Raw genomic sequence first — 16740 nt, 5'->3', positions numbered from 1 at the left:
TCTCTGCTCGTGTCCTGGGCTTGGTGTTATAGTGGCAGGGCCCTGCGGGCCGCCTGTCCCACAGCGAGGACAACCCCGCTGACTGCGGCCAGGCGGGACGCTGAACCCCCCCCCGTTGTCCTGCCACGTGCAGGCTGCAAGTTGCTGACTTGGGATAAACTCACTCGGTCAGCTCAAACCTCGTGGGGGAAGTGCCGACAGCTCGGCTTCGTGCAGTGGGTTTTGTGCACGTGCAGGTGTTTGTCGTGCTGCGGTAGCTGCGCGGCTCCCTGGCTGGCACCTCTGTTGCGCCGTGGGCCAGCGCTAGTTGAGGTTTAAGGTTGGAGGATGGGACCTGCAGGGATGTTTTTGGTGCTTCGCCCACAGGAGAAGAAGCGGCGGCGGGAGGAGAACCTGAAGCGGCGCCTGGAGAACGAGCGGAAGGCAGAAATTGTCCAAGTGGTGAGTCCAGTGGGAAGAGACCTGGGAGCTGGGGATGGTGGGGTGAAGAGAGCGTGATTATTGCCTCTTCCCTGCCACATGAGCTGGGGGACATTCCCAGGAGCATTAGGATAAGCTGCAGTGCTTTTCCACCTGCCTGAAAACTGCCTCTTCCCCTCAGATCCGGAACCCAACGAAGCTCAAGCGGGCGAAGAAGAAGCAGCTGCGGCGGGTGGAGAAGCGGGACACGCTGGCCATGCTCCAGAAGGCGCCCGTGCGGCACAAAGCAGCCACGGAGTGAGGCCAGGGCACCGGGCGGCCAGGGCTCTGCGGGTCCCGCTCCTCTCTGGGGCCTCAGTGATGGACAGACAGCAGGACGGAGCTGAGGGGGTCATGCAGTGCTGTGATCTGCAGGATCTAGCTGCTGCATCCCCCTGCCCTGTGAAGCCCCGGGGTGTTGCTAGGGCCTGGGGCTTGGCCAAGAACTGCTTCAGCTGCCCAAATTTGCCTTTTCTTTATAAAAACAAAGAGGAACTGCTTTGGACTCACCTCCAGTGGCTCAAGGGAAGGCTGGCATCTCTCTGCCGAGGGTCTCCTCCTGTCTTCCCAGGGTTACAGAGAACCACAAACCCTTGTCCCCCAGGGTTCCCCTTCCTCCAGGAGGGGTCTTGCCCCCCCCCCCCCCCCCCCCCAGGAACAAGCACTGGGGTGGGGGCACCTCTGCTGTGCTGCAGAGGTTGGAGAGGGACTGCGTGGGGCAGTGCAGCCTCCTGCTGCCCCTCTCGGGGGGGGGTTGGGGTGGGCTGGGAGACAGTGGGGAGGTGGGAGGAAGGAAGGGGCTTGGGGGTGGAAATCCACGTGTACCTTTTCATGTTTGCGTTTGGTTTTCTTGCCCTATAAACGTCTGTTTCTGCTCCTGGCTGTGCCTTCTGTCCCTGCTGAACTGGACCGGTGGGGATGGGCAGAATGCTGGGGGGGCAAGCCAGCCGCATGCCCCCCGAAGCAGGGGGAGGGTTATTGCAATTGCAGGATCTCGGGGTTCCCCAGGGCGGCAGGCAGAGCCCCCTGTTGGGGTGTTCCCAACACGCAGCACCCACGGAGGGAGCATGGGGAGGGGTGAAGGACCCTCCAGGAGCCACGGGGTGTGGCAAAGCTGAGGGTCATCGGCCGGGCGGCCTGCGCTCCTGCTGCTTCCTGGGTTAATGATTGCCGAGGCCGCGCAAGGCAGGGTGGGTGGCGGGCGCTGCCTCTCCCCAGCCGCCTGCCCCAGGGCCTGGCACTAGCCCAGCCTTCGCCTGCGCATGGTAAGAAGGGGCTCGGAGCCTGTCCCTGTGGTTTTGGGGCTTGCAGCTGGTTTTCCAGTCAAGTTGTGTGGGTGAACGCAGCACCTCGTCCTTGGGCAGGGCTGCTGCTGGCGCTGGGCGGAGCTCCTGGCTCTGCAGTGGCCTGGCCAGGCTGAGTGAGGGGGCTGGGACCTCGACATAAAGCTCACCTGCAGCCCCTCTGCCTTGTCCGGTGCCGGGGAGAAGGGGTAGAGGTGAGCGGGGGGCTGCTCGGTGGGACGCTGGGGGTGACGCGCGGCGCTTCTGTCCCCAGGTCCACCATGGTGGAGGTGACGGTGACGCCGCAGTCCTCGCTGGCCGACCGGGCGGTGCAGGTGGTGGTGCGGGGGCTGGCCCCCTCGCAGCTGGTCACCCTGCGGGCCTGGCTGACGGACGAGCACGGCGAGCGCTTCCAAGCGCGTGCCTTCTACCGCGCCGACGAGGCGGGCGAGGTGGACGCCGGGAGGCACGCCGCCCTGGGGGGCAACTACGCTGGCGTCTGGCCCATGGGGCTCTTCTGGTTCCTGCAGCCCGACACCCTCTTCCGACGGCTGGTGAAGCGCGACGTGGCGGGCAGCCCCTTCCTCGTCCACCTGGAGGTCTTCGACGGCCTCTGCCTGGTGACGGGGCCACAGGACGAGCCGCTGGCCGCCTGCACGGCCGAGCGGTGGTACGTGGGCCCCGGCGTGCAGCGGGTGCCCATCCGGGAAGGACGGGTCCGGGGGGCCCTGCTGCTGCCACCAGGTGAGCACGGGGGTGCCCCCAGACCCAAAGGGCTTCGGTTTCCAGGCCCCCACCCCGGTGGCTCGAAGCTGGAGAGGGGCTTGGGGGGTTCCTCCACGGTGGCACCCCCGTGGTGACGGGTCCCGTGCTGCCCGCAGGGCCAGGTCCCTTCCCGGCGGTGATTGACCTGTTTGGGGGCGCGGGCGGCCTCATTGAGTTCCGGGCCGGGCTGCTGGCCAGCCGGGGCTTTGCGGTGCTGGCGCTGGCCTTCTTCGCCTACGAGGACCTGCCCCGCACCCTCACCCAGCTGGACCTGGAGTACTTCGAGGAGGCGGCCAACCTGCTCCTCCGGCACCCCAAGGTGAGTGCTGCAGGGCGGCGGGTGGCCCGTGTGAGTGGGGACGTCCTGGGGCCTGGGGATGTCCCATCCAGCAAGGATGTCCCGTGAACAGGGATGGCTTCCTTGTGACCAGAGATGTCCGGGTGACTCCGGTGTGCTGGTGCCCAGGGAAATCCTGGATCTGGGGCTGTGCTGGTGGCCAGGGGGCACCGTGGTGACGTCCCACAGGGCGAGCGGTGCCACCAGGTTCTCCCTCTCCTCTCCCACTGCAGGTGCGAGGCCCGGGCCTGGGTGTCATCGGCGTGTCCAAAGGGGCTGAGGTGGCCCTGGCCATGGCCACCTTCCTCCCGCAAGTGGTGGCCACGGTGTGGATCAACGGCACGGCCTTCCTGCACGGCAACTCGTTGATCTACAAGGGCCTCCGCATCCCCCCCATCCCCTACCACACCGAGCGCATGCTCTTCACCGAGCTGGGCGCCATGGACAACTCGGCCATCTTCGCCGACCCGCGGGACCCCGCCTGCAGCGCCTCGGCCATCCCGGTGGAGAAGATCCAGGGGAAGGTCCTCTTCGTGGTGGGGGAGGCCGACCGCAGCTTCAACAGCAAGCTCTTCGCCCAGCTGGCCACCGCGCGCATGCGGCAGGACGGCTACCGCCTGCTCTCCTACCCGGGGGCTGGGCACCTCATCGAGCCCCCCGGCTCGCCCCTCTGCAGCGTCTCCAGCCTGCGGGGCAGCCCCCGGCCTGTGGTGTGGGGCGGCGAGCCCCAGCCCCACGCCAAGGCGCAGGAGCACTCGTGGCAGGAGATCGTCCAGTTCCTGGAGCTGCACTTGGGCCCTGTCGCCTCCATCAAGCTGTGAGCCCTGCAATAAAGGCACCCTGGGCCTGTGCCCCCCCCCCCCCCCGCAACTGCTGACCGAGTACTGCGCTGCTGCCGTGGCTCGTTAAGGTTTAATGAGGCTGATAGCAGAGCACCCGTGGCTCAGCCCTTTGCCCTGGGCGTGGGTGCGCTGAGCTGGTGGGAGTTGGGGTCTGTTGGAATGGGATTTTTCCCCAGGTGATGCTCAGGAAGCCGTCTGGTGGACAGCAGAAAGGGGCAGGGGCGTCTGCTGCTCTGTGCCCACAAAAAAACCCAAAGCCTTCCCAAGAAAGGTGAAAACCAAGCCTGCTTCCACCCTGCTTTGTGGGGCTGGCTGTCTCCAAGGAGCTGTAGTTTATTCCCCTGCAAAGGGGGAATGATGCCCCATGGGTGCCCAGCTCCTGCATCTGGTGCTTGGGGGCCGAGCTCCAGGAGGGAGCAGTGGCTCCAGTGCTCCTTGGGTGTGGGACCGTGGCTGTCAAAAGCAGTGCTCAAAGCCCAGCATTGCAGCCGGCAGCAAAGAGGTGCCTGCGGGGGGCTGTGCTGGGCGAGGAGCAGGGCCGGGACAGGTCTGGAGCTGGCTGTAACCCCAAAGCGGGTGGCGGTGTCGGGGTGATGGAGTTTAAGCTCCAATAAGGGCAGGACCCAGAAGGGAAACTTGGACGGGGGCCTGGGAGGGGAGCGTGCAGAGGGAAGCCATGAAACGCTGCCGTCAGCAGCGAGCTGAGGGGATCGAGGTCCTTCCCTGTGCTGCGGGGCTGAGCAGCTCTGCCTGTGCCCCCAGCCTGGGCAAAACCCAGCTCTGGCTGTGTTCGTGCCCCGTCCATCACTTGGTCACACCACGGGTCCCGCCCTGGGCACCCCAGCCCTGCGGGGCTCAGCACGGCCAGCAGTGCCACGCAGGCACAGGGGCAGCCACGGGAGGTGAGGGCTGAGCCGAGGGGTGGCCGGCGGGGACCCCTGGCCCTGTGCCATGCTGGCAGCAGCAGTCTCGATTCCCCATTCGCGGGAGCAGTTCTCCTGAGCCCCTGCAGCAGCGGGGCACGGTGCTCTTCCGACGACTTTCGGTTCCCCCGCAGCACCACAAGCGGGGCAGGGTGAGGGCGAGCGGCAGCCCGGGGGATCAGGGCACAACCGCCCCTTGGTCTTTGCAAGGGGGGCACTGTGTCTGCTCCCCACAGCACCCCAGGAGCGTGCCAAGGACCCCACGGTGCTGCCGCAGGAGCTGGGGGTGCCCCAGCCGTGGAAACACTCAGGGTCAGCTTGGATGGGGCTTTGGGCAACGTGACCCGGTGGAAGGCATTCCTGCTGTTGGGCTGGGTGGTCTTTATGCATCCCTTCCAACCCCGACCGTTCGAAGACACCCCCACCTTGACGCGCTCCCGGTCCCATAGCCATATGGGCCCCTGATGCCACCGCTGTCACCATCACCTCGTGCCAGACCCCGCACCATGTGGCCCGGGAGGACGAAGGAGTCCACCGGTGCCCGCATGGTGCCGCTTCAGTCGCTGCTCTTGGTCCAGCTTAGCATCCTGACGGCATCGAGTCTCGATTCCCCATTCGCAGGGGCGCGGGACAAGCCGTTCCTTTGAACAACTTTCGCTTCCTCCCACCGCCCCGGCATCGCCCTGGTGGGCTGTGGCAGCGGGGTCGTACTGGCGTGGGAGCCCCGGGAAGGGCTCGTCCCCCGTGTGGGGCAGGAGGCACCGTCCCGTCCCTGCCGGTCATCTGATTGCTCCCCAGCCCCATGGCTATAAATGCACGGCCCCACTGCTGCCCCACGGAGAGCCCCGCGCTGCACTCGGCGCCGCCATGGGCTGGAGCCGCTCCTTGCTGCTGCCGCTGCTGCTGCTGCTGCCTGCGGGGCCGCACTCTGCCCTGGCGCTCCTGCAGTACCGCTACGACTGCGGGGACTTCGGCATGCAGCTGCTGGCCTACCCCTCGCGGGGCCGTGCCGTCCGCTTCAAGGTCGTGGGTGAGTGGGGAGCTCAGGGACCCCGGTGCCACCCCGACGCCGGGCTGAGCCACGTGGCTTCCGTGGGCTTTGGGGGGTTCCCTGCACACCCACATCCCCGGGGAGCATCGCGGCACGGTGCTGTGCACCGGGATGGGGCCAGCAAGGGGATGTGGGTTCAGGGCCACCTCATGCCCCCCCCCCCCCCCCCCCTTGGCATCCCCACAGATGAGTTTGGCACCCGCTTTGAAGTGGCCAACTGCTCCATCTGCCTGCACTGGCTCAACACCGGGGCGGATGGCGCGCTCGTCTTCTCCTCTGGCTATGAGGGCTGCCACGTCCTGGTCAAGGTGAGGCCGCTTCCCGCTTGTGGGGTGCCCGGTGGTGCAGGACGGGGGGGTGTGACGGCCCCTCCTGTCCCCCCCCCCACAGGATGACCGCTATGTCCTGAGGGTGCAGCTGGAGGAAACGCTGCTCAGCGGGGTGGCGGTTGCCTCCTACGAGGTGAACATGACGTGCCCGCAGCCGGCTGACTACGAGACCGTCGCTGACACGAGCGTGCGTGGCCAGCTCGAGTCCGTTCGGGGCAACGGCGTCCACCAGAGCCAGGCTGACGTCCTCATTTCCCAGCCCCAGGCTGGCCTCCTGCAGCACGTATCCCAGTCCGCCCTGGCTGTCCCCGTCCCCCAGCTGCCCCCCCGACCCCCCAGGGACCAGGTTCACCCCGTGGTGCAGACACAGCCAGCTCTGGTGCACCCGGGGCTGCAGCGCCAGCCCCAGCCCAGCCTGGGTCTCCCGGGGCTCCAGCCCCAGAACCAGCCAGGAGCAGCTCGCCCCCTCACCCAGCCCCAGCCAGGCTTCGTTCGCTCGGCTCTGCAGTCCCAGAACCAGCATGGGGCGGTGCACCCCGGGGGGCAGACCCGCCCAGGCCTCCTTCGCCCGGGCCTTCAGCTCCAGAACCAGCCTGGGCTGCTGCAGCCGGGGGTGCAAACCCAGCCGGGTCTCCTTCGGTCAGGGCTTCAGCCCCAAAACCAGAATGGATTGGTGCACCCTGGGGGGCAAACCCAAACTGGTCTCCTTCGGCCAGGGCTTCAGCCCCAAAACCAGAATGGCTTGGTGCACGCTGGGGGACAAACCCAAACTGGTCTCCTTCGGCCAGGGCTTCAGCCCCAAAGCCAGAATGGATTGGTGCACCCTGGGGGGCACACCCAAACAGGGCTCCTTCGCCCGGGGCTTCAGTCCCAAAGCCAGAACGGCTTGGTGCACCCTGGGGTGCAAACCCAAAGCAGTCTCCTTCGGCCAGGGCTTCAGCCCCAAAGCCAGAATGGATTGGTGCACTCTGGGGTGCAAACCCAAACAGGTCTCCTTCGCCCGGGGCTTCAGCCCCAAAACCAGAATGGCTTGGTGCACCCTGGGGGGCAAACCCAGCCAGGCCTCTTTCGCCCGGGGCTTCAGTCCCAAAACCAGCCTGGGCTGGTGCACCCTGGGGTACAAACCCAGCCGGGTCTCTTTCGCCCGGGGCTACAGCTCCAGCACCAGCCCGGGCTGGTGCCCCCCGGCCTGCAGCCTGGCTCGGTGCACGCCGGTGCTCAGACGCAAGCCGGCTTTTCACGCCCGGGGCTTCAGCCCCAAAGCCAGGCGGGCTCCGTTCTCCCCAGCCTCCAGTCCCACTCCCACGCCGGCCTCATCCGCCCTGGCCTCCAGAGCCAGGCAGGGCTGCTGCAGCCCGGCCAGCCCCGACCGGGACTGCTGCGACCGGCACTTGCGCCTCGGCCTGGTCTGGTGCGCCCGGGGCTGCAGCCGCAAGCCCAGCCGGGTCTGCTGCACCCCGGCCTTCACCCCCAGCCCGGTCTGCTGCGCCCCACGGCTCTCTTCTACCCCTCGGCAGGGGCAGGTGGGTCGGGGGGGGGTGGGATGGGGGCTGCAGCCGGGGCGGGGGCATCCCTGGGGAGGGGAGGGGGGGGGGTTCGGAGAGCAGGAGGGGTGCTCAGGGCGGGCAGGGGGATGCATGGGCAGCAGGACACTGAAGGTGGGCAGGGGATGCTTGCACAGGAGGACGTTTGGGGTGGGCAAGGGGATGCTGGAGGTGAGCAGGGGAGAATTTGGGGTGGGCAGGAGATGTTTGGGGTGGGCAAGGGGATGCTGAGGGTGGGTAGGGAGATATTTGGGGAGGGCAGGGGGATGTGCGGGCAGAGGGATGCTCAGGACGGGCAGAGGGGTGCTGAGGGGAGCTCCCCCCCGCCCCCCCGGCCCCCTTAGGCACGCAGCTGACGCGGGAGCAGTGCCAGGTGGCAGCGGGGCGGCTGTCCTGCGTGGCCCCGTCGGGCCGCGATGCCTGTCTGCAGGCGGGGTGCTGCTACGATGACACGGACCGTGCAACGCCCTGCTATTACGGCAACACAGGTAGGGGGCTCGGGGCAGGGGGGTCGCCCCGTCACCTGCCGGTGCCCTGCGGCCGCTGCCTTGCCCGTAACCGGTGCCGCCGCGTGCTGCAGCCACCGTGCAGTGCCTGCCGGAGGGGCACTTCGTGCTGGTGGTGCCGCGGGGCCTCTCCGTGCAGCCCTACAACCTGGACAGCGTGCGCCTGGCCAGCAGCACCCAGCCTGGCTGCCAGCCCGCCCAGGCCACCGAGACCTTCGTCATGTTCCACTTCCCCGTCACGCAGTGCGGCACCACCGTGCAGGTTGGGAACGCAGCCCCCGGGGCTGTGGGTCCGGGAGGTGGGAGGGGGAAGCGTGACACCCCCCCCCACACACACACATCCCACCCAAGGTGATCGAGGACCGGCTGATCTACGAGAACCAGCTCATCTCCACCATCGACGTCCAGCCGGGTCCCCGCGGCTCCATCACGCGGGACAGCGTCTACATGTAAGGGGACGCGGGGTGGGGGCGTGGGGCAGCAGGACCCCCCCCGCAGCCACGCGGCTCACCCCGCCGGTTCCCCCCGCAGCCTCCACGCCCGCTGCATCTACAACGCCAGCGAGCTGCTGCCGCTGCGCCTGGAGGTGGCCGTGCCCCCCACCGCTGCCCCCATGGCGCAGCCGGGGCCGCTGCGGCTGCAGCTGCGCATCGCCACCGGTGAGCAGCCCCGCGTGGCCCCCCCGTCCGTCCCCCTGCCCGCCCCCCCGAGGGCCGCAGCCCGCTCAGCATCATGCCCTCCCGCAGACGAGAGCTACAGCGCCTACCACAGCGACGGCGACTACCCCCTGGTGAAGGTGCTGCGGGACCCCATCTACGTGGAGGTCCGGCTGCTGCAGAAGACCGACCCCAACCTGGTGCTGGTGCTGCACCAGTGCTGGGCGTCCCCCAGCACCGGCCCGGCGGCCGAGCCCCAGTGGCCCATCCTGGTGGACGGGTGAGCAAGCGGGGAGGGGGCGGCCGGGGGGGGCTCGCAGGCACTGACAGCGGGTCCCGCTCTCCAAGGTGTCCCTTCGCTGGGGACAACTACAGGACGCAGCTGGTGCCGGTGGGACCCGCCTCGCCGCAGCTGCCCTTCCCCAGCCACTACCAGCGCTTCGTCGTCTCCACCTTTGCCTTCGTGGAGACCCCCTCCATGGCGGTGCTGGAGGGAGAGGTGAGGCAGGGGGGCGCGGGTCCCCGTGCTGTGGGGGTCCCCTTGCTCTGCGGGACACGGAGCACGGTGTGACGTGTCGCCACGGCTCGCAGGTGTACATCTTGTGCAGCGCCTCGGTGTGCCACCTGGCGCAGCCCGAGCCCTGCCGGCCCTCCTGCCAGCTGGCCGTGCCCTCCCGTAAGTGTGACTTGGTGTGGGGGGGTCCTGGCTGCCCCTGGCTCTCCCACACCAACCCCCCACGCCCCCTCCCCAGGAGCCCGCCGGTCAGCGGGGGACAGGGGGACAGCGAACGCCGTGGGCACAGTCACCTCCCAGGGACGAGTCGTCTTCCCCAAGAGGCCTGCGGCGGGGAGAGGCTGAGCCCCGTGCTGCCACTTCCCTGGGGCACTGGCTGCCCTCCTCCTCCTCCTCCTCCTCCTCCTCCTCCTCAGCCCCTGCCTCCGGGCCAGCCCCCTGGGTGCCCCTGGCCCTGGCAGCAAGCAGGAACCCCGAACAATAAACCAGTGAAGAGCACGGCTGCGGCCGCAGGATTGTAGCGTCTTGTCTGTGCAGGAGGGGAGCTCCATCGCAAAAGAAAAGGCTGAAGCCTTGGAGCTGCCGTGGCCGCACATCCTCTGCCCCGCGGTCACTGCCCCTCAGACAGCACAGAGCCAGGGGAGGGAGGGAAGCGCCCCGCCGCCCCTGCCCCTGCCCTCACCCCGCCCTGGCAGCAGCACACCCTTCCCCAGCGGGCTGAGCACGGCTAAGGTGAATAATTCTTTATTTCCATAACGAAACTAGGTAACTGCTTACAAAACCTGCACAGTCCCCCCCTTCCCTCCACACGTCCCCCCACCAACCCGTCACAAACTTCCACCCGCGCGTGGGTCGGAGCCGTTCGGTGCATCAGTTACAGCCACGGAAGAGAATCTAAAGCCAGAAAGACAAACACCAAACTGGAAAAGAAGAAAAATCTGAAACAACAAATCCATGAAGCATGGGGAGGGCGACATCCAACTACCTTCCCCTCTGCCCACAGCTAGAGCAGGGGAGCCTAAAGGAGTAACAGAACACCTCCCCCCCTCCCTCCCCCCCCATTCCCTCCCCCCCGACCCCCCACCCGCCCCAAACCCCAGCGCTGCAGCGGGAGATGCCAGCCCCAGGCCCGGGGCTACAGGCTGTAGAACTTGAGGCTCCGGTCCATGCCCGTCGAGGCGATGAACTTGGCGTGGTGGCCGAAAGCCACTCCCGTGGTGAGGCCGCTGTGCTCTGGGGAGGGGAGGCAGCAGGTGGTTAGGGCACAGCCGGGCCGAGGCGCTTCCCCTCCCGCCCTCGCCCCCCTGCCCCGCACCGGTGAAGTGGAGGATTTCCGTCCACTGCTTGCAGATGTAGATCTGGACGTCTGTCCCGCCCAGCGCCAGGTAGGTGCCGCTCTGGTCAAAGATGAGCGACTTCACCTGTGAAGGAGAGGGGCAACAAGGCTTCAGGACGTGCCCGGGAAGCTCCAGCTGCCGTGCCGGGGGGGGGCAGCACCTCCCCTCCGCCCCAACACCCACGCAGCGCCACCGGCACCTCCACGTCAGGCTTCCCAGAGCGCGTGAGCGGGGCTGGGGTGGCCAACGGCGGCCCATAGGCTGCCAGCCGCGGGGAAAAGGGACTGCCACACACCTCGAAGTTATTGTCCAGCTGCAGCGTCTTGAAGTTCTTGAGCTTACGCAAGTCCCAGAGCTTGACAGAAGAGTCGTCTGCAGCCGTGGCCAGGTAGTAGCCGTTCTCGGAGAAGGCGATGCTGGTGATGGGGCCCGAGTGCCCCGGGAAGTTGGCCACGTTGGTGCGTTCCTGGGGACAGGAGGGTCAGACACGGGCCGCTGGCAGGGAGACGCTGCCTCGGGCACCCCAGCCTCCCCAGGGCAGCAGGTTGGCCAGGAAAGCCCAGGTGACAACAGCCCCCAGGGGACAGCAACACTTTGCACGTTCCCGGAGAAGCAGGGATGAGGAAAGCCCCAGGGCTGCGTCCCCGCCATGTGGTACCAAACTCCCTCTGCTGTTCACATTGGCCCCAGGGACACTGGAGAGCAGATCCCTACAGCTATCGCTCTGTCCGCGTAGCTTAGCCCACGGCAAATTGCACAGTCAGGCTGCTGCAGAGTTAAAATGGCCCAGAGAGCCAGCACGGGGCCACACGCGTTGGTTGGAGCTACGGCACAGCCGCTGGGCACCAAGCCGAACACGCCGCCGACTCCCCACCCCCCTGCGCGCCCCGGGCCAGCCCTACCTTCAGATCCCAGATCTTGATCTGAGAGTCCATCGTCCCCGTTCCAAAAATGAGCCCATCCGGGTGGAACTGGGCGCAGGTGAGAGCTGCAGAGACACAGGGAAACATCGGAGGGCTGAGGAGACTCTGCCCTGGGAGAGCCCTTCTGCCAAGAGCCCCCAGACGAGTTCTCCCATGCTCCGAGAGGCCACGGACCCGTGGGCAGAAAAATACCTCTCTGCATGGTCACGAGAGCCCCCCGGGTGGGCACACTCAGCCTTACCACAGCCAGAGCTCTCATCTGTCACCTTGGTGAGGACACGGCCGGTCTGGATGTCCGAGAAAGCCCAGTACTGGAAGGGAGGAACAGGGTGCTGAGCACACAGCGACGACGCGGGGTGCCTGCACGCCCTGCGCCAGGTCCGGGCCTCACCTGGTCATCAGAAGAGCTGAGGAGGTAGTCACCCGTGGCGTGCAGACTCAGCCCGGTCACGGAGCCCTCGTGGGCACGCACAACCTGCACGCAGGAGGCGTTGGGCACAGACCAGATCCGGATGGTAGCATCGGGAGAAGCTGAGAACACCAGCTCCTAGAGAGGGATGAGGCAGGAAGGTTAACGCCAAAATACCATCGTGCCTCCATGCGGAAGCTGCCTACAGGCAGGAACTGGTCAGAGAAAGACACAGAGTGCCCGATCTGGGCAAGTCTGGCCGCGAAGGAAGAGGCCAGAGCATGCAGCAGCACACCTGCGAGGGGTGGAACACGACGCTGGTGACCTTCTTGGAGTGGCCCTTGAGCGTCGCCAGGATCTGCTCTGAGCTCTTGTCAAAGACGATGACGTTTTTATCAGCCCCGCCTGGAAAACACAGCGGGGAGCTGTAAGAGATGGAGTGGGGCCAGCCAAGTCCAGCGTCCACCCGCTGCTCCTGGAGAGCTCTGTCCTGGGAAGCTCTGCCATGAGCCGACAGAATTCCTCACGCCCCTTTGCCCAGCTCAGCCCCCAGAAGCACAAAGGGCCCCGCTCCCAAGCAGCCGCAGGCTCTCTGTTGCCACCAGATTCCCCGTGACACGGAGGCGGCTCCCTTACCGGTGAGGATCTTGTTGGTGTCGGAAGGACAGAGGTCCAAGGCCAGGATCCCCGGGATGCTGGCACTGTGCAGCCCCTGCACGACGCAGAAGGACGCCAGATTAGCGCTGCGAGCAAGAAAATGCTCCAAAGGGAACGGAGGGGGCCCTGGAGGGGGCCCAGCGTGCTTTGATTTAGCTGTAGGAGCCCTCACCACATGCACCCCAGCACAGATCCCTGTGGGAACAGCCACGACCCTCTCCTAGCTCTGCCCAGCAGCAGACCCATCGCCTTTTGATATTGCCAAGCGCGTACCCAGCGGCAAGGAAAGAGTTTTTGAGTGCCCGTCCCACATTGCAGCACTCACCACATGCGAGGCGACCTGCCGGTACTTGCTGAGCTCCTCCGGCTTCACCAGCTCCTCTGGAACCGTCTTGCCTCTCTGCAGAAGGAAAACGGTGCAGGGATGAACACCTCAGGACGCGTCACATCCTAACTTCCCCAGTATCTTGGGAGCAGAACGCGGCTGCTCACCTTCTTACGCTCCGTGGTCAGCACCGTGGCCTTGTCTTGAAGCTGCAAAACGAGAGGACAGCGTCTGCAGCCTGACCTAAGCTCCCGCAGCGGCAGGCTGGAGAACAGCCGCTGAGGTCTGCAGCAGCACTAGCAGCAGATCCTTACCTTCTGGATGATCTCGGGGGTCATGCCTGCGAGCTCTCCCAGGTCCATGGACTCCCCAGCTCCCTGCGGGGCGCACACTCGGTTACACGCGGGAAGGGAGCACAGGGGAAAAGCACCAAGTGCGGCAGCGGGGGACTCACCGCCACGTTGGGCTGGGAGGACGGCACGGTCTGGGGCACGATGAGGCCGGCCTGCGGTTTCAGCGTCGCCAGAGCTGCGGAGGCAGAGAAGTCCCGTGAGTCCCTGCCCTCTCTCCCCGAGGCTCACGGCTGCCCTCCTTCCACCGTCACCTTCTCTGGCAGCAGTGACCTCCTTGGTGAGCCGAGCGATGACGCGGCAGGCAGCGTCGTGCTGGTAGAGCGCGTGGGACAGCTCCTGGCGCGTGGTCTGCAGCTGCTGGCGCAGGGTGAAGCTGTGCAGCATGACGGCGTCCTGCCGGGACGGGGCACAGTCAGGCGGGCAGGCAGACACGCTCAGCCCCGTTACCGGCCTCCGCTCCCGGCCCTCGGCCGCCACTCACCCACTCATCCTGCAGCGCCTTCAGGATGGCCGGGATGCTCGTGGCAGACGGCGGCTTGGGCCGGATCGGGTGGGCGACTGCCAACGGGACAGCACGGGAGGGTCAGCCGCGTCCTCCGCGCCCCGCAGCCCCCCCGGGACCGGCCTTCCCCTCCGCGCCCCGGCCCTGCGGCCCGGCCTCGTGCCCGCACCGGGAGGCTCGGCCTGCCGCAGCCCAGGGGAGGGCCGGGCCCCGCCGCCCGCCGGTACCCTTGATGTCGATGAGCTGCTCCTCGGACAGCGGCTGGTTGTTGACGGGGTCGGTGCCGTTCTCCGCGATGTACTTCTCGATCAGCCGCCGCTCGTAGACGTGGTTGGAGACGGGCGAGACGCACGGGTGCTCGGGGACCTCGTTGGAGACTGTGGGGAGGGCGCGGGTCACGGCGCGGCACCGACACCGGTACCGACACCGGTACCGGTACCGGCAGGGCCCGGGGGCCCCGGCCCCGGCCCCCCCCCGCCCCCCGCCGCCGCGCCCCGCGCTCACTGGAGCAGATGAGGGCCATGGCGGGCCCTGCGCTGCCGCCCCGCTCCGCTTCCGCCCGCGGGCTCCGCTCCTGGCTCCGCTTCCGCTTCCGGTCCCGGGGCGGCGCGCGGAGCCCCTCCGCCGCTCCCGCCGCCTCACGCGGGCTCCGCCGCCGGAAACGGAAGCGCTCCCGGCGCGCCCCGCGGCGGGGGCGGGGCCGCAGCGGCGCCCCGGACTACAACTCCCGTGGTGCCCCGCGGCGCAGGGTCCGTCCGCGCGCCCCCGCCCGCCCGGCCCCGCAGCGCCCCCGTGCGGCGGCGGGGTACGGGGGGGGGGTCACGGGGTGGGGGGGGGGCTGGGGCCCTTGGGGAGGGGGCCCGGGGGGGCGGGGGGGGCTGGGGAGGGCAGATTGGGGCGGGAGGGGGTAAAGGGGGGGGAGGGGGGGGCGGGAGGAGGGGATTTGGGGGGTGCTGGGGGGGTTGGGGGGAATTTGGGGGGTGTTGGGGGGTAATGGGGGGGTTGAAGGGCATGTTGGGGGGGTTGGGGGGCTGGGGGGGGATGAATGGGGGCGTATGTTAGGGGGGATAATGGGGGGGTACGTTGGGGGGGGTTATGTTGGGCTAGGGGGTGCTGGGGGACCCCCAGGGGGGTGGGGGGGACCGGGGGGGGGGGGGGGGCACACTGGGCACAGGGGTCCCGGGGGGGAGCGGAGGTGCTTGGCAGGCAGGGGGGATGGTACGGGGGGGGGACAGGCCCTGCTGTCCCTGCTGCCCCCCCCACGGTGCTGCTCCCCGCAGAGCCCCCGTGCCGGAGGCAGCGCTGGGGATGGGGGGCGACACCGGGGGGAGCCGGGCCCTGCTGGGGGCCGCGCTGCTGGCGCTGCCCTGGGCCCCCTCGCTGGCGGCGGTGGCGGCGGGGGGGGGCCCCGAGGGCTTCGGGAGCCATGCCGTCACCGCCACCGACGACCTGCTGTGGCGGCTGGGCCACGCCGCCTGGGCCAGGCTGGAGGGCTGGCTGGGCCCCGAGCCGCTGCGGCTGCTGGCGGAGGTGAGCCCCGGACCCCTTTTTGGGGGGGTTACGGGGACACCGGGGGGGGGTGTCGCTCCCCCCAGACCCCGAGCACCCGCTCTTCTCCCCCGCAGGGCCTGGCCGCCGTGCTGTGGCTCATCTCCTCCGCCATCTCGGCCGCCCTGGCCGTGCTCAGCGCCATCGCGGGGGACATCCTGAGCGCCTGCGGCCTGGGCGGTGAGTGGACGTCCCAGCGAAGCCGGTGACACCCCCCCACAGCACCACCACCACCCCCCCCCGACCCCGTTGTTTTCCCCCTCCAGGGGCCTGGCTGGTGCGCGGGGCGGCGCTGGCCCCCGGCGAGGTACAGCGGGTGCTGCTGTGGGGGCTGGCAGCGCTGGCAGGGGCCCGGCTGCTGCCGCGGCTGCTGGGGCTGGTGCTGGCCCCGCTGCGGCCGGCGCTGCGCTGGCTGAAGCTGTGCTGCTTCCTGGGAGCCTTCCTCCGCGTGGCGGCCGCCGAGGGCAGCAGCCCCACGGCGCAGGCGGCGATGCTGCTGGGGCTCTGGGGGCTCTACGTCCTGCTGGGGGGCGGCGGGGGGCACCCCCCCAGCCCCGAGGTGCGGCTGGAAGCCGCCATCCACAGCCTCGAGTGGAAGGTGGAGGAGCTGTGCCGGCGGCAGAGGTGGGGGGGCCCCCAGAACCGGGAGGAGGAGTGAGAGGGTGCGGGGGGGGGCCTGGGTTGCCCCCCAGCCCCATGTGTGTGACCCCCGGTGTGTCCCCCAGCGTGTGCGCCCCCCCACCCCGCTCACCCCTTCCTCCACCACACGTGTGCCTGGTGACCCCATGGGGCAGGCGCCATCCCGGCAGCCCCCGTCCCACTGCCCCCCAAAGCTGGGGAGCCGCTCCCCGTGCCCCCCCCTCAGTGCCTTCACCGAGCCCACGGTGTTTTGTCCCCCAGGGGGCACGACAGCAGCCCCCAGCCCCAAACCCTCGCCCACCAAAGAGCAGAGGGCAGCCTGTCCGTCTGTCCGTCTCCGGAGGTGGCTGGGGGGCGGGAAGGGGACCCCGAAGATGGGTGTCGTCCCCCCCGTGGGATGGCGGCCGTGCCCCGTGCTGCCTGCTCGGTTTGCAAGCTGCTTTTTAAACGGTTTTGGGTTTTTTATTTGCGGTGCCAAATAAATAGTTTCACAAGTGTCCTTGTGCTGCCTGGCCGACCCCGTGGGGAAGGGGTGAGCGCCACGGGGTGCTCAGGGTGCAGGTGCCTCGGTCCTGGGGGGGACACAGAGGACGCCGGGGACGGTGGCAGGCGGGGACGCGCTGGGCCAGCGTGCGCTGTCCCCATCTGTTTGCTGAGGTGGGGGAGCAGGGGCATATCCGTGCCAGGAGCCGGCCCCGTTGCCCTCTGGCCGTCCCTGCCCTGTGCCTGGTTGCTGGGCCCCCTGGGCCCCCTGCCTGGCCATGCTTGCGCCCCGTGTCCCCAGCTCTCCCAGTGCCCTCGGTGTCCCCAGCCACTCCAGTGCTTCCAGTCCCCCCCA

At 68.4% G+C, this 16740-nt stretch overlaps 4 protein-coding genes across 7 annotated transcripts; 3 read left to right on the top strand and 1 right to left on the bottom strand.

Moving 5' to 3' along the window:
* Positions 1-719: 719 nt before the first annotated feature.
* LOC106048282 (acyl-coenzyme A amino acid N-acyltransferase 2-like) lies at positions 720-3708 on the top strand. Of its 3 annotated transcripts, none has more exons than XM_048053152.2 (4): positions 720-1724; positions 2017-2486; positions 2624-2826; positions 3078-3708. In XM_048053152.2, the coding sequence occupies exons 2-4, from the start codon at positions 2024-2026 to the stop codon at positions 3663-3665; spliced, it is 1254 nt and encodes a 417-aa protein (XP_047909109.1). In that variant the 5' UTR covers positions 720-1724; positions 2017-2023; the 3' UTR covers positions 3666-3708. The 3 variants fall into 3 exon arrangements, with proteins under 3 accessions (XP_047909109.1, XP_047909110.1, XP_066854956.1); XM_048053153.2 differs by lacking the exon at positions 720-1724 and adding an exon at positions 1752-1791; XM_066998855.1 differs by lacking the exon at positions 720-1724 and adding an exon at positions 1760-1879.
* Positions 3709-5280: 1572 nt separating this feature from the next.
* Positions 5281-9707, top strand: ZP1 (zona pellucida glycoprotein 1). The gene is made up of 11 exons (XM_048053154.2): positions 5281-5639; positions 5847-5968; positions 6051-7512; positions 7878-8021; positions 8114-8301; positions 8391-8488; positions 8571-8698; positions 8786-8975; positions 9044-9194; positions 9287-9371; positions 9448-9707. Exons 1-11 carry the CDS (start codon positions 5477-5479, stop codon positions 9552-9554), a joined length of 2838 nt encoding a protein of 945 aa, XP_047909111.2. The 5' UTR covers positions 5281-5476; the 3' UTR covers positions 9555-9707.
* Positions 9708-9937: 230 nt separating this feature from the next.
* Positions 9938-14360, bottom strand: PRPF19 (pre-mRNA processing factor 19). Its single transcript, XM_066997866.1, has 16 exons — positions 14220-14360; positions 13943-14092; positions 13695-13771; positions 13465-13606; positions 13315-13388; positions 13175-13237; positions 13028-13069; positions 12861-12935; positions 12515-12590; positions 12174-12283; positions 11861-12016; positions 11711-11780; positions 11449-11534; positions 10842-11012; positions 10525-10630; positions 9938-10442 (listed from the first exon to the last, which is right to left on the bottom strand). Exons 1-16 carry the CDS (start codon positions 14236-14238, stop codon positions 10345-10347), a joined length of 1515 nt encoding a protein of 504 aa, XP_066853967.1. The 5' UTR covers positions 14239-14360; the 3' UTR covers positions 9938-10344.
* Positions 14228-16401, top strand: TMEM109 (transmembrane protein 109). Of its 2 annotated transcripts, none has more exons than XM_066997867.1 (4): positions 14228-14520; positions 14996-15245; positions 15341-15443; positions 15530-16401. In XM_066997867.1, the coding sequence occupies exons 1-4, from the start codon at positions 14228-14230 to the stop codon at positions 15919-15921; spliced, it is 1038 nt and encodes a 345-aa protein (XP_066853968.1). In that variant the 3' UTR covers positions 15922-16401. The 2 variants fall into 2 exon arrangements, with proteins under 2 accessions (XP_066853968.1, XP_066853969.1); XM_066997868.1 differs by having other exon boundaries at positions 14331-14464.
* Positions 16402-16740: the final 339 nt, after the last annotated feature.

The sequence above is a fragment of the Anser cygnoides genome, chromosome 5 (assembly GCF_040182565.1).
Source record: "Anser cygnoides isolate HZ-2024a breed goose chromosome 5, Taihu_goose_T2T_genome, whole genome shotgun sequence".
NCBI lineage: Eukaryota > Metazoa > Chordata > Aves > Anseriformes > Anatidae > Anser > Anser cygnoides.
The sequence above is the reverse complement of the archived record's forward strand: the minus strand, read 5'-3'. Positions and strand labels throughout refer to the sequence as shown.